Source organism: Populus euphratica, unplaced genomic scaffold (genome assembly GCF_000495115.2).
Source record: "Populus euphratica unplaced genomic scaffold, PopEup_1.0 scaffold379.1, whole genome shotgun sequence".
Lineage (NCBI taxonomy): Eukaryota > Viridiplantae > Streptophyta > Magnoliopsida > Malpighiales > Salicaceae > Populus > Populus euphratica.
In genome coordinates this window covers 154,808-169,470 of record NW_011500147.1, presented here as the reverse complement: position 1 = coordinate 169,470, position 14,663 = coordinate 154,808, and the positions used below count along the sequence as shown (strand labels likewise).

At 33.2% G+C, this 14,663-nt stretch overlaps 1 protein-coding gene and 1 long non-coding RNA gene across 2 annotated transcripts; both read right to left on the bottom strand.

Annotated features, from left to right (window-relative positions):
* Window positions 1-1,992: 1,992 nt before the first annotated feature.
* Window positions 1,993-14,621, bottom strand: LOC105110801 (uncharacterized). The gene is made up of 3 exons (XR_839534.1): window positions 14,471-14,621; window positions 9,414-9,417; window positions 1,993-2,003 (listed from the first exon to the last, which is right to left on the bottom strand). It is a non-coding gene; the product is annotated as an uncharacterized LOC105110801 (long non-coding RNA).
* On the bottom strand, window positions 5,196-9,261 carry LOC105110800 (calcium-transporting ATPase 12, plasma membrane-type-like). Its single transcript, XM_011005960.1, has 2 exons — window positions 6,040-9,261; window positions 5,196-5,523 (listed from the first exon to the last, which is right to left on the bottom strand). Exon 1 carries the CDS (start codon window positions 9,082-9,084, stop codon window positions 6,064-6,066), a length of 3,021 nt encoding a protein of 1,006 aa, XP_011004262.1. The 5' UTR covers window positions 9,085-9,261; the 3' UTR covers window positions 5,196-5,523; window positions 6,040-6,063.
* Window positions 14,622-14,663: the final 42 nt, after the last annotated feature.

Here is a 14,663-nt window from a genome sequence, read left to right as displayed (position 1 = left end):
AATTTAATTTACGGTGTTTCTCTTTACTTTGGTTGTTGTAGGATGTTACATGTTTTGTCTTTGTCTAGAAGCTCGATCTGGATTGGCTCCATGAAACCTTTCTAAGATTCCCAAAGACAGTACCCACGTCAAAGAAACGTCACCAATCGGCCTCTCATGTATTTTCTTTTTGTCTTCATCATAATTTCAGGTACTGGAAGACAAGGTTTCTGGGTTCCTTGATAGAGTTCGTTACAAGACATTAATGGGACTCTCACATGAATTCTACTAACCCTAGCAGGCATATATCTTCTTGACTCTGGCATTGTTGTTCAGTTACTTATAATTACTCATTGGTCTGTGCTTGGAACATATATGTTTAGGCTGCCAAAAGAATTTCAACGCCATGGTTTGAACTTTGAAGTCAGAAGCCATAGCATAAGCTGACAAGTAGCACTGACTTCTTCATTTCAGGGATTTGACTACTTAAGTTAGGGTACTGACCCTTTTTGGCATTAATGTATCAGTTAGCACCCAGAAAAGTAAAGTGGGTGATTCACTGTTTTCTCAAAAAAAAAAAAAATTGATGCTCTGAAATGGAATCTCAGTGTAAGATCTTATACATAGAAATTAGGCTGGTCAGCTCCTCTTCTTTACAATATCGATCCCGCAAGGGTTTATACAGGGTGCTGAGGAAGACCTGATCTCAAGTACTATATTTGGATTGCTTATGGATGGATTTCTGTTTCTTGTGGACCACTACGATGGAACCTTTTCTTGAAAAAAAACAAGATAGGTCTTCATTGATTAAATTAAAAACCGTAGAGGATGAGTTACTGTGGCTCAAAGAAACCCACAGACAGCTAACTATATATTGGTACACAGCTCATGTGAATTATGCAACTTAACCCTTCTTAACAGTTTATAGATGAAAATATTAGAACCAGTGGATAGTTTCGCATGTTTATCCTCCGTGACTGCTATTTAATTTAGTTCCATTTATCGTATTAATTTTTTGTAAAATCTGTGCTGCTGCTGCTGCTGCTGCTGCAGCAGCAGCAGCAGGAGGCACTACATACATTTATCTTTTTTTATTTATTTTTGGCGTTCCTATATATTTTACCACTCATATTTTAGGGTCATCGATTGTGTTTCCCAGCATTAAAAGAAATTGCGACAATGACAACACTTCCTGGTTGTTTCATGTACTGCAAAAAAGTAAAGAATGATGACAGTCAGAAAATTAATGAGTGCAAATAACGAAACGATAATCTGCTCTTTGCAATTAATTAGTTTATTTTGAGTTTTAATACTTCGTATATGCCTACATTAAAGAAGAAGACTCATTTTTCTACACAAGAACAACAAAAGAACACTCATTTTAAGCTGCCCTTTTGTATATATCTTTTCGCCCATTAATCTATTATTTGCCAATTGATGTCCTGTTAATTAATGCAATCTATGGTTCATATATATATATATATATATTGAATTCAAGGAAATCTTATTTTCCTGAAAGTGTATTTTGTGGGCTTAGATGAGCAAATAAAACTGTAGCTATTCTAAATTCTTACAAGAGATGTATATTCTTACTCAAACTCGATATTTATTGTACAAATCTCAAATTTTTTATCATCACGTTATGCTCCTTGAAACCTATGGTTCATATATATATATATATGGAGATACATGCTTGTCATTGACTAAAAGAGGAAAACTAAAGTTAGTTTAAGATATTTAGTACATGCTTGTCATTGACTAAAGAAAAACTAAAGTTAGTTTAAGATATTTAGTGAATATTTGGAATTATGGTTGTGGTAGTTTATTAAAATATTTTTATATAAAAAATTAATTTTTAATAAATATAAATAATTAAATTTTAGTGAAATATAGTTTGCACCTTGTTCCCAAACAATTTCTTAATACAAATAAAATTATGAGAGCAAATTGATACTAGTTACATATATTCACCCTTGTATCAATCTTTTATTTTATTATTAATGGCTAATTAAATAGTTATCAATCTTGGCATAAAAACAAACCTAAATTAATGAAATATCACTACCATAATTTTTTTAATAAAATTAAATAATATATATTTTTTTAATATTAATCTATTCAATAATTTTGATCAAAATCCAACTAAATCACTTAAGATTGAATAAGATCAACAAGGTTTCATCTGGTCATTGTTTTATTTGATTTAATTAAAAATTAAATATTTTAAATCCTAATTTCTTTCATGCTAACAGTAAGGGGTGCTTTGTCACTAGAGAAGCACTATGGTGCTAACTCTTTACGGGTTTTGTTTTTGGGCCATAAAAGTGATTGCTATGTAAAATTAGCCTAGCTCAGCAAAAAGTCTGGAAAGCTTAACATTAGCCCATTTTAGATTAGGCTTTTGGCCCAATGTGATAACACAGCGCAATTTTCCCAGCCCACCAAAGCCCAGAACTAATGGCATAAACACCTCAGGAGAATCGACCACTCTGATACAACTCATATTGAATTTCCACGTTAATTTAAATAAAAGAGAAAAAATAAAAAAAATATTTTTCAGTTTATCTCATACTTACTCCATGAACATCATTAAGATTCCATGGCAACCGAATTCATGAAATCTCTCTCCAAAATTCATATCTTGTTTTACCTTTTTGTTTTTTTAATTAAAGTAATTTTTATAAATTTTAAGCAAGTTGAATTTTGATCAAAATATAAAGTTGAGGGCCACCGGCGGGTGCGGTGAAGGAATTGCTAAAACCTCTGCCACTGTCCTTACAGCGCTCAAGAAGAAATTGCCCCTCCTAAAACCGTACACAGATGAAGTTTGGAGCTTTGTCAATCTTTGATGGGTTCCATCTCAAAATGGGGTCAAGACTTGAGAGACATTCATCTCCTAACCAACAAGAGCTTGTGGTGGTGTGGCAATCCTGTCAAGACAACAAGGTACTCTTTCCTTCCTGTTTAATTCTGTTTCTTTTTTTCTTTTTACTGTTTCAAGTGCTATTTTCTGTGCCCACACAACTCCTATAACACCTTGCTCTTTCCATTTGCTGTTGCTTAGAAAGAAGAAGATTTTAAATTGAATAATAAACATGGGAATTTTGCGTAAGTAGAGTTTGTAAGTGGTATTTGTTTTGCTTGTTCTGATAACATATGAAGATGACCAGAAATGTGAAATGGGATACTGTATGGCATTAGCTTTCCTATTTGATTTCAATGGCGGGTTTCTACTTTTTTATTGCTATGTTTGAAGGGGCAATTCAAGAAGTGATTTTGATATGGCTATGAGGGTTCAATGAAGAGGATCACAGGAATTTCTAGTTTTCATTTTGCTTGGCTTGTGCTCTGTCATCAATATCGACAACATTTTTGTGTTTGGAATATTTTACTTCATGTTTGTATTAATATGTTTGTTGAGCCAACTGCCTATGGGAATTGAATAATGTTTTCCGATGGAGGTCTTGGTAAAGCAGTTTTCCCCACAAGTTAGTTAGTAAAATATGCTTAGAATAGCATATCAAGACAGCATGTGTATTCAATTGTATGAGAAACAATGTACAAATGAAAAGAACAAAAGCATAGTTTAAAAATAAGGACTGTTTGACTCCAAATTTCCATGTACCCTTATCACTTGAAATCAAAATGACAATTTACAGAGGCCCATACATAGGAACTATCATGAGGTTTTAACTCCTCGAAGATGTAGTGATGGAGTGGAACTCACCATCATTCCGAAATTGCTCAGTTTTATCATGTCTTTTGGTGGATGGAGACACCTTGTTATAAAATGCATCTGGTGATTGGTATTGTGCCAAGCCATCAAACTTAGCAGAAAATTTGGAAATGAGAGTTCATGGTGAGGCATGTTGGGCAGATAGATTTATTTTAAATCAAGTCTGGACTCCTATAGAAAATAAATTCTTGAGCATGAGGGATGTTTAAACTGAAAAGTTGTAATATTGATAGATAATAAAATTAACATATATGCTTAAAGATACTGTCTTAGAATGAGGCCATGTTGACATTTATTTTAAATTAACAAATATGCTTAAAGATACTGTCTTAGAATGAGGCCATGTTGACATTTATTTTTTCATGCATTCACCTAGAATATTTTTATGATGTCCTCCACTGCAGAACATAATATTTTTCAGATTTGAAGTTTCTATTGTTGTTTTCCTTGTTTAATATGCTATGGCAATTGGTTTCCTTTTTGGTCCGTTTTCTGCTGTGGCTCCATTTATTTTGGAGAGAGATTCTGTGTAGCATGGGAGTTGCGCGAGGACTAAGTCGAAGAACTGAAGTGCCAAGCATATCCTTCATTTTTGGTTACATATCATTCATATTCTTACATGCACTCATGTATGCTCATGTGTGCGTGCACACACAGCCATACATACCAGACGAACAACGAAATTAGAATTATGATAGCTGAAACTTTTGGAGCAAAGGTCGTTGGTTTGAATTGAATATCTTCAATATCAAAAAACAAATTTTAATTCCACCGGACCCTGTTTGCCATCTCTCTAAAACTTTACATTTTAGTTTACCATTTGATGCAACTTTTCATACGTTCAGTTTCTCTGGTCTTCTGACTCTCAACTCCGTTCTATATTTTAATTATTTTGTTGAGAATTCTGATCCTTGATGTTCAACCCCAACTCTTCATTAGGTTTCTTCCTGCCCCCCCCCAAAGTTGAATGAAAAAACTTAAATCATATTTTAGCTTTGGGTTTAACTGTAAGAGGCCCATGTTTTGCTTTTCTTTTCTAGTGTCCCTAACTTGAAACTTTTCTTTGTGACCCGTCAAATGATCTTATGGTTAGTGAATATAGAGGCATCAGGTATATTTATGTTTCCGCCATCCCCTTTAAGAAATGGTTTGTTTCTGTTATTGTGGTCAGCGTGTTTAAGTGAAGTGCTAAGATTATTTGGAGCATTAGGATATGTTTATTTTAAAAAATTATTTTCTGCTGAGTTTTGGCCTCCCCCACACTCGAATCCGGGAACCATTACATAAGTGCACCCACCTGTGCGTGCACAGGCACACTCTTAAGTTGTGTCTGTGTTTGAGTGCATGCGAGAGCACACACTTAAGTTGTGTCTGTGTGTTTTAGTGCATGCATACACCGATACACGTAAGGGAACTATCTTACACTTTGTCATATGCTCAATTATCATGTTAGCTACTAGGTACTCATGATATTTGTTCAGTAACCTTCTATGTGAATTGTGCTTCAGTACAATTATACTACATTAGTTATTCTCTGTTATACAAGCAATGACTTCTAAGTTCTTAAACCTTTGAAATTGAGAGTAATTGCTTTTTACATAGAATTATCACAATCCATGTATTAGAATCTTTTGGGTCCCTGCAAGTAAATCTGTGAGTTCCCATTTCGAAAGTAGCTTGGTTTAAATGACTGAATAGTTGTTCGTCACAAACATAGCCTTGGGTGCAAGGTCCATGGTTGACCTTACACTGCAACCTCAATGATGGAAATTCCTCCTAGTTCTTCTTATCTGATCTTCTATTGTTGCCTACATTTAATTGCAAATAGAAGCAATAAGATACGATAGTGAAATAAGAACAAGAACTTTCTCATCAGTTGGGGATTTCATTCAGAACATAAAGATATAAAATGCAGTTACTAGATTCCATATTTGCACAAATTTGATTCCATATATTCTCTAAAAGAAACTGCAAACAACATGCTTTGAAATCTAAAATTATCTAAAATTTCCTTGTCCGATCTACCCTGAACAGGAGAAAAAGAAGAAGAAACAATGATAACTGATTAGTGGCTATGTGTTCTTATGATCCATAGGCTGCTTGGAAGAAACTGGAATGCATTTCACAAGCCAGCCAATTGGCCAAGACAGAACTGCAATGGCAATGCAAGCACCCCACTGCAGTAATTAGATTTACGTAATTCCATATATACTCCAAAAGAAACAGCTAACAATTGAAAGCTTTCAAAATCATAATTATCTAAACATTCCTTGTTAAATCTACCATGTGCAGGAAAAGCAAAATGAATAAAGTAGAAGGATAACTGATTAGTGGCTTTGTGTCCGCTTTCAAGAAACTGGAATGCACTTCACTAGACAACCAATTGGCCAAGAAAGAACTGCAATGGCAATGCAGGCACCCCACTGCTGCCAATTCAACCTTTCAGTGCTGGCAAACTTCTTGAGAAGCTCTACCATCAGCACTTGAAGAATTATGGTAATTCCTATGATTGCTAAGAATAACTTGTTCTTATGTATTCCCTTGAATATGTTCATCTTCTCCAACTTCCGTGCATTGAACTCATTAAACACTTGGCAGAGGACAAAAGTGTTGAAGATGAGGGTATTCTTAACTTCCTCGTCCACACCAAATATCGCTTTTCCCTTGAACTGTAGAGTCAGTAAGATGGTGACCTGATACAGGGCCTGAGCAAGGAGGTTCCTCCACATGATTTTGGTGATAAGTGGCTCTGATCGACCCACAGGTGGCCTTGCCATGAGATCATTCGTGGGTTGTTCAGTGGCCAAGGCTAGTGCTCCCAAGGTGTCCATTATGAGATTAACCCACAGCAGCTGGACTGCAGTCAGAGGGACTTTTCCAGAAGAAACAGCTGCAACGAAGTTGATGACAAGGGCAGCAACATTGACAGTGAGCTGAAATTGAATGAACTTCTGAATATTGTTGTAGACACACCTTCCCCACCTCAATACAGTCACCACAGAGGTGAAGTTATCATCCAATATGACAATGTCTGAGCTCTCCTTTGCCACCTCGGTCCCTTGAATTCCCATGGAGAGCCCAATATCTGCTTCCTTTAGAGCGGGAGCATCATTTGTGCCATCACCAGTGACTGCTACCACGTGACCTTTCTCCTTTAAGCACTGTACCATGAGAAGCTTGTCGAATGGGGATGATCTTGCCATAACCTGGATATTATCAATCTTGGCCATCCTCTCTTCAGGTGAGTAGTTTCTGAATTGTACACCTTCTACTACAGCACCATTCTTCATGTCTGTTTCAGGATTGAGAATCCCGCATTCAATAGCTATAGCTCTTGCTGTATGCATATTGTCACCAGTAATCATTTTAACATTCACTCCGGCAATCTTACATGATTCCACTGCTGTTTTGACTCCTGTTCGGCACGGGTCTTTCAAACCCACAAGCCCCATAAAGGTCATTCCATTTTCTTCAAGCTTCGCGGACACCTGGCTATTCTCTTCTACAACCTTTTTGTGGGCAAAAGCAATGCATCTTAGGCTTTTGGCTGCCATACTCTGAATTATGGCCCCAAATTGCACCTTTTCTTCCTCATTCAAGTCTCTTAGCTCTCCATTTCTGACATAATAATTTGAACACATGGCTAGTATCATCTCGGCAGCTCCCTTCCAGTGTGTGTGAATTGCCTTTTCACTGTTTTTCCTCATCAACACTCCACTTCTCTTTTTCTCGGAATTAAAGGTTTCTACATGTATTATTTCACATTTTCCCTTTGTTTCGTTGATATCCATGCCCAAATCCATTACAGCCCAAGAAAGTATTGCTTTTTCAGTCGGACTGCCAATAATTTCAGGAACTAAGTTAGCATGAGATTTGTTGACAGTACCTGTTGTATTTAAAGCAACCCCTTCTTGTAGTAACTGATAGACCTCTGATTCTATTTCAGTTTTATCCTCAATTGTTTCTTTCCCAAGACAAAACTCTGTAACCTTCATTTGGTTCAAGGTTAGAGTGCCTGTTTTGTCTGTGCAGATTGTTGTGGCTGAACCCATTGTTTCACAAGCAGAGAGCTTACGGACCATGGCGTTATCTTTCATCATTTTTTTCATAGAGTAAGCCAGAGTTAGGGTTACAGCTAGAGGGAGACCTTCCGGAATTGCCACCACGACAATGGTCACTGCTGCAGCAATAATGTTCACAACTGAATCCAGTACATCACTGACCTTTGTTTTGCTCCCATAGTATTCTTTCCGACCATTATCATCTCTAGTATTTCCTGTGAAGTACCTTATCATCATAACGGCAAGCACAAGAATGGCAACTGTCAATCCAACCTTCCCAATATAAGAAGTGAGCTTGTTGAGGCGAGCTTGCAATGGAGTTTGCTCATCCAAATCACGACTTATCGAACTCATCATCTCTCCCCATGCTGTATTCATGCCAACAGATGTGACAAGCATGAAGCCAAAGCCATCAGTCACCTTTGTACCAGAGAGCAAGAAAGGGTTTTCGCTTCCATCCACCTCAACGTGGTCGCTTTCTCCGGTCATGCTAGATTCGTCCACCTTCAAAGAATACCCATGCAAGAATAACCCATCAGCAGGTATTTGGTCTCCAATCTTCAAAGACACCACATCACCCACCACCACATCAAAAATAGATATATGATTGTGCCTCCCATCTCTCACTACTTGCACAGTTATGTCGCGGCTCTCATCAGATAACTTCTCAAATTGTTTGGATTGCTTGAAGTTGCTGATAGCAGAGACAGAAATAACTAGAACAACTGCGACAACAATGCTTCCTCCATCATACCACCCATTTTTCAGGCCATGCTGTTTGATACCGAATACCAAGGACATAATAGCGCAGACCAAAAGAATGATAATGGTCGGGTCCTTGCATGCTTCGAGAACAAAGCTTAGAAAGCTTTTTGAAGGAGGTTTATTAAACCTATTTGCACCAAAAACATCCCTTCTAAACGCAGCATCAGCCTCCCTTGTACCATCCTTCACATCAGTCTCTAGAATTGTGGCAACTTGTATAACTCCTCCCAGTTGGTTCAAAGATTCAAGGTTCTTTTCTTTTATAATATCATTGAGGGTTCTCTGATCGACATTAATCAAAGAAACAAGTTTATTCTCATGCTGGAACGCATCATCATGAACATCAACAGCAACATAGGATAGGGAGCGCAGGATCTTAGCCTGGCGTACAAGAGCTTTCTTAGATAAAGAAACAAGAAGCCTTGTGAAATATATGGCCGTGTAAGCAATCCTCCACCTTCTCTGATTGCGTTTTGGCTCTGGTATCAGATCTTCTTGATCAAGAGTGATTTTGTCGCTAGTTTTTCGAGACCTCATAGTCATGGTGATGACTAATTAGGAAAGTCAACAGGTTGAAAAAGAGTCAAGTGTGCTTCCAAACAGTCTTTAAGGGTTTTTGTTTGTGAAGGAACAGACCTCAAGGTTTAGAAAGATGAAACTGAAGGTTGCTTTGCTTTATAGAAGAAGAGCAAAAATACGTCCCTTCTGTCGGCCAGTTTTAGAGGGTGATTGGGTGGGAATGTGGTTGGTTTTTTTCTAAAAGTTATCATATTTTTTATTAAAAATATATATTTTTTGTTTTTAAAAAGTGTGGTGTGTATTTTAAAAGGATGGTACTTTAAAAAAAAAACTATCACCCCTCACACCCAAACACTCCTTTACACTAATTTTCTTTGAATCCATATCAAAGAATAGTATAATTATATTATATCTGAATTTCATTTAAAATATAATTATATTATTCTCTAACACTAATTCAATATACTTTCCTTTTCCTCTCCAGTGAGATATTATATCTACCTTAAAATTGCACTAGTAATCTTGAAATATACTCACACTAGGTGCCTGATCTTTGATTTGGTTTGTTATTGATAGATACTTCCCACCTACTGCTGGTCGAATAAAATGTTTATATATATATATATATATCAAATGCGTGGACTGTCTGTCATTGAGTGTTTTAGTATTATTTTTTTAATTATAAATTGAAGCTTTGATATATATTTTTAATAAAATAAATTAAGAATTATATGTTAATAAATGTTAAAAAAAGATTATTAATGTTAACACTAAGTAGAAAAGCCCAAGGAAGAAGCTCTTTAATATATATATTTTAATTTAATTATATTGTAATAATTTATTTTTGTAAGAATGACAATAATTTAAATCCACTTGAAACACAATAATTTTCTATTATAATTTTTCTAGAAAAAATAATATTTTTCATTCTATGTTCTTTATTTAATTAAAATTAAAAGCAATAAAGAAAAAAATCAAAACTTCTTTGTCTTTACTAACAAGCCCCAATGTTAGTTTTTAATTCTTTTTTTACATTGAGACAAAAATATTTTGAATTGGTATGGTTTATTAAATTCATGATCAGGATTATAAATATAAATATGTAGTTGAATTTAATAATTTTGTTTTTTTAATTTTTTTAATTTAATTAATTAATAATAAAAATAAACATGTGTAGGAAAGTCATCAAATAAAATTTTTAAAAAATATTGAAAGGCGTTATAAAAGAAATTGCTAATATTATATAAAAAAAATTATAATCTTATTTGAAAATCAAGTTAAAATTAAATGATATTTAATAAAGTATAAATCAAATATATTTTTAATGAATATTATTGATTTTTTTTCTGTTGCTCCTTCCTCGCATAACTTTGAATTGCTCTACCAAGATGGAATGAATAGAAATGTGTTTTTGATTAGAGGGATAATTAAAGATATAGATATAAAATTAATTTATTTCTATAACAAATTTAAAATAAATCTATATTATTTCAAAACAAGAAAAACTCGGAACTTGTCCTCTCTGTTTCTTTTATATATTTTCATCCTCGTGGTTATTTTACTTTGGCAACAAATAATGTCATTTCTATGCTATATTCCGAGCAGCTTCCGATGGAGTCAGCTTCAGTTTTTATATCTTATCATAAGTCTTGTGCTTCCATGAAAGGAAGAAAAGCAATTTCTTTTATATTAAGTAACTCTTCTATTAAGTCTTTTTTTTTTTTTTTACTTTCATTATTAATTTTATGGCATTTTCAATATATTCTCGATGATTATATCTAAAAAGAAAGAGCTCCTCTGTTAAGTCAGTCTAGATCACTTTCCCTTGGTTGGAAGCATCCCAGAATGTAAGCTTACTTTTTCCTTCATGGTCCTTTGCTTGCTATCTGAGTTTAATAAAACTAATAAAAGCTTATGGGGCTGCCAAAAATCTACAAGAAAAGTGTTTTATCTGACTCAACATGGCAGTACGTCGTCTTGGCAAACGAATCATTTAGCAAGATAGCGACGAGACTACTGTGGCTGATAAAGACCCAGAATTCATTACATTTCAACCTTAATTAGAAAGGGTTGGATTTTAAATCTCTGTAACATTGCATTATATTTATTGATTGTTTGCTAGCAATATTCTTTCGGCAACTCTTCTGCCATGAAATGTTTTCCAAAGACTTGGATGATTAACGCTACTAAATTATAACTTTGCATTGATGTTTTCCTCTTTTATGTTAAGTTTTTCGAGTTCAAATGTGGATTGAATAATTTGGCTGGCTGTTGACCACGCAAGAGAAACTTTCCATTTTACTGTTGTGCTACTGTTTTTCCATTTATGACAATTGCAATTCAATATCGATGATCTCTTGATCACTCCTATCAGCACCCTAATCTTAGACTGCTGCATGGCATGGAAGGGCAATGTTCTTACAAGATACAATAAGACTGTGACTGACATATTGACTAGAGCATTGCAACCTATTAAAACCACCAACCATGATTGAGCTTCAAGCTCCTGACTCTCAGTCTTCAAAGAAACAAAATAAAAAATAGTCCACGTTTTTCAAAACCATGAGATCCCTAGTGTTCTTGAAAGGCTAGACATCGAATCTGTACTCGAGTTTTTCATGTAATAAAAGCATAGCCTAAGGGAGAGAGGAAAGGATAAATTCAAGTGTGATTAAAAAGTAGAAGGTGATTCCTTAAAGAGAGAGAGGGAGAGAGAGAAGGAACATTAAAAAGCAGAAGGTGATTCCCAGGTTCCTAATAAACCAGATGGAATATACCACGGGAGTAACCTCCAAGGCAAGCAAAGGATTTCTCAAAGTTTTTTTCAACCTTTTCATGAGAAGTTTGTTTATATTCTAAACTCAAACCAGTCTTCACGCGTTAACGTAGCATCCACAAGTTGGGACTGGAATATACCACGGGAGTAACCTCAAAAGTTGCTTCGAAAAGGACTCACGAGTCACATTAATTGACATGGAATATCTTGTAGGAATGCGTGGCACGGAGAGTATAGTTTTTAAAATCATTTCGGTGGTTGATCCACCTTGAGACTTAGATTATGGGTTTTAATTGCATCATAGGGTAAACTAAATGACATAGAAGATAAAGTATATTGACATAAAAATTTAGATTTTACTATTAAATATGACATTGATTAATTCATATTAGAGTATTGATTCAAAATAATGATTATATCATTGGTTATTTCTTATGCTATTAATTCTTTTATAAATAATAATTCTTGTATTCCTATTTTGAATGGTCAAAATTTTTTAGTGTAGACCTTGCATTCCATGTAACTGAGTTACATGTGCAGCATAATCAACTTTCACTATGAATAAAATAGTCTATAAATAATAAAAACGATCCAACTATTTAAGTTTAATGTTTATAAAGTCACATACTAATAAAAACATTAAAAGCTTGATTCTAAAGTGTGATAAAATAAAAGACTATATAAAAGCTACTAAAAAGAAATTTATTAGTTTTGACAAGAAATTAGCCAGTATTATGATAAACAAGTTATTTGTGATGAAACCTTACCAATCAAGAAGCATGTATGAACATGATAAAAATAAAGAACATTGCAGCTCAACTTACAACTTTAGAGATTTACATTTTAGGTTCTTTTCTTTTCCATTTAATACTCAACTTTTTCCATAAAGAATATGAAACATAAAACTTTTTATAATACATATAGATAATGGTCGGTGAATAAACTTTTAACTATATGTTTGCAAGAAAAGGAGAGGTTAAAGCATGAAAATTAAGAGATTGCTACCTTTGTCACTCATAAAGTAAAAAGAAAAAGAAAAAAGAGAGGCAATATAAGAAGGATAAAGGTAGTGATAATGTGCAATGGAAAAAAAAAAAAAGGAAAAGTGTCAAAAGGAACCTAAACATAGTTACAATGTGCAATGGAAAAAAAGAGGAAAAGTGTCATAAAAGGGACCTAAACATAGTTACATGTTTTTTTTTAAAAAAAAAGAGATACATGAAGAAAGATTACTAGAAATACAAGAGCTTCCTTACAAATAAATGTAATATAACTATCTTGTGTTTATGAATATAACTTTATACACTCTTAACAAAATATTTTATGGATTGATTCGAGCACTACCATTCATATTGTTGATGTTATGCATGATTTTTTAAGCTCGAAACCTATAGAAAGTGAAAAGGATATTTATTCAAAAAATGAGATGCGTTCACATGTTAAAGATGCAGGTATAAAAAATTTTTAAATTTATTTTGCTAAATGAAATTTTTTAGACCTTATAAATATTTTTTTATGGTCCTTTCTTTTTTAGAAACTTGATTTCAATTTCTAGGTTGACATATTTTGGATATTCATTTAATTTTATTGGTTTAGAATTTTTTATTCTCAAAGATTCAATTTTCATATTTGAGTAATAAAACAATCTTAACTTATAATTTTTCTCAATTAAAACTATATTACTAGTATTTAATATTTGAGTTAGTTATAACTTAGGCCATGTAATTTATTGCAAATAATAAATTAATTTTATAGTTTAAAAATAATTAAATAGTACTACAAACAATATTGATCATGCAAGTAATCGTTTTTTTTCCCTTTCAAAGTTTCCTTTTTATATATAAAAATTGATTATTTATTACAAATTATTTGACTAGGTTTATTTACAAATAATTTTTAGTATGCATTTACGATATCATCATGATATATTGAGATGAATTAGTTTTTTTAGTTGTTGATCAAACATAAAAAAAAAAGAAGCAATCCCTTAATATTATAGATGAGATATTTCCTCACTAAATAAATGAATTAAAGGTCTCATAAATAAAACTCCCCCTCTTCATAAGGAAAAAAAAAAGTTATTAACTTGAATAAAATAAAAAATAGAAAAAGAAAAAAAGAAAGGATGATTGCCATTATAGAAGTCAAAATATTTTAATTTTATATCTTATTCCAAATTAGGTATTGGATATTTTGTTCAAAAAGGAAGATCTATGTGTTAAAATTTAATATTTCTCCAAGTTTTAAATTTAGGAAAATATAACAAAGATATTCTGAGATTGAAATTAAAATATGAGACTTGATACGACTTATATAGATCTAATCAGTCAATTAATAAATGTTTAAATAATATTTTAGAACATGTATAAAGAAAGATAATCTTTATTATATAATATGAGACTTGATACGACTTCTATAGATCTAATCAATCAATTAATAAACGTTTAAATAATATTTTAGAACATGTATAAAACAAAATCTTGTTTAAAATCACTAATCACATCTTATGAATTACAATATCATTTCTTAAAATCTTGATTTTTGCATGTATACAATTATGCACATCATGCATCCGTTTAATCCATTTGAGAACTATTTCATTTTGTATGTGGAATCGTATCATTAATTTAGCACTAATAAGTAGGCAGGCTGGAGATAATGTTTGCTCAAACTGCTAGCATCATTCTCATAAATTCCTCATAATTAACTTGACCATTTTCGTCCAGGTTAGCTACTAGAATTATCAGCTCTAATTCTTTGTTTGTCGGCTGCTCTCCTAAATTAATCATTATATGCCTCAACCGCATGACAAAAGTGGAAACATAGA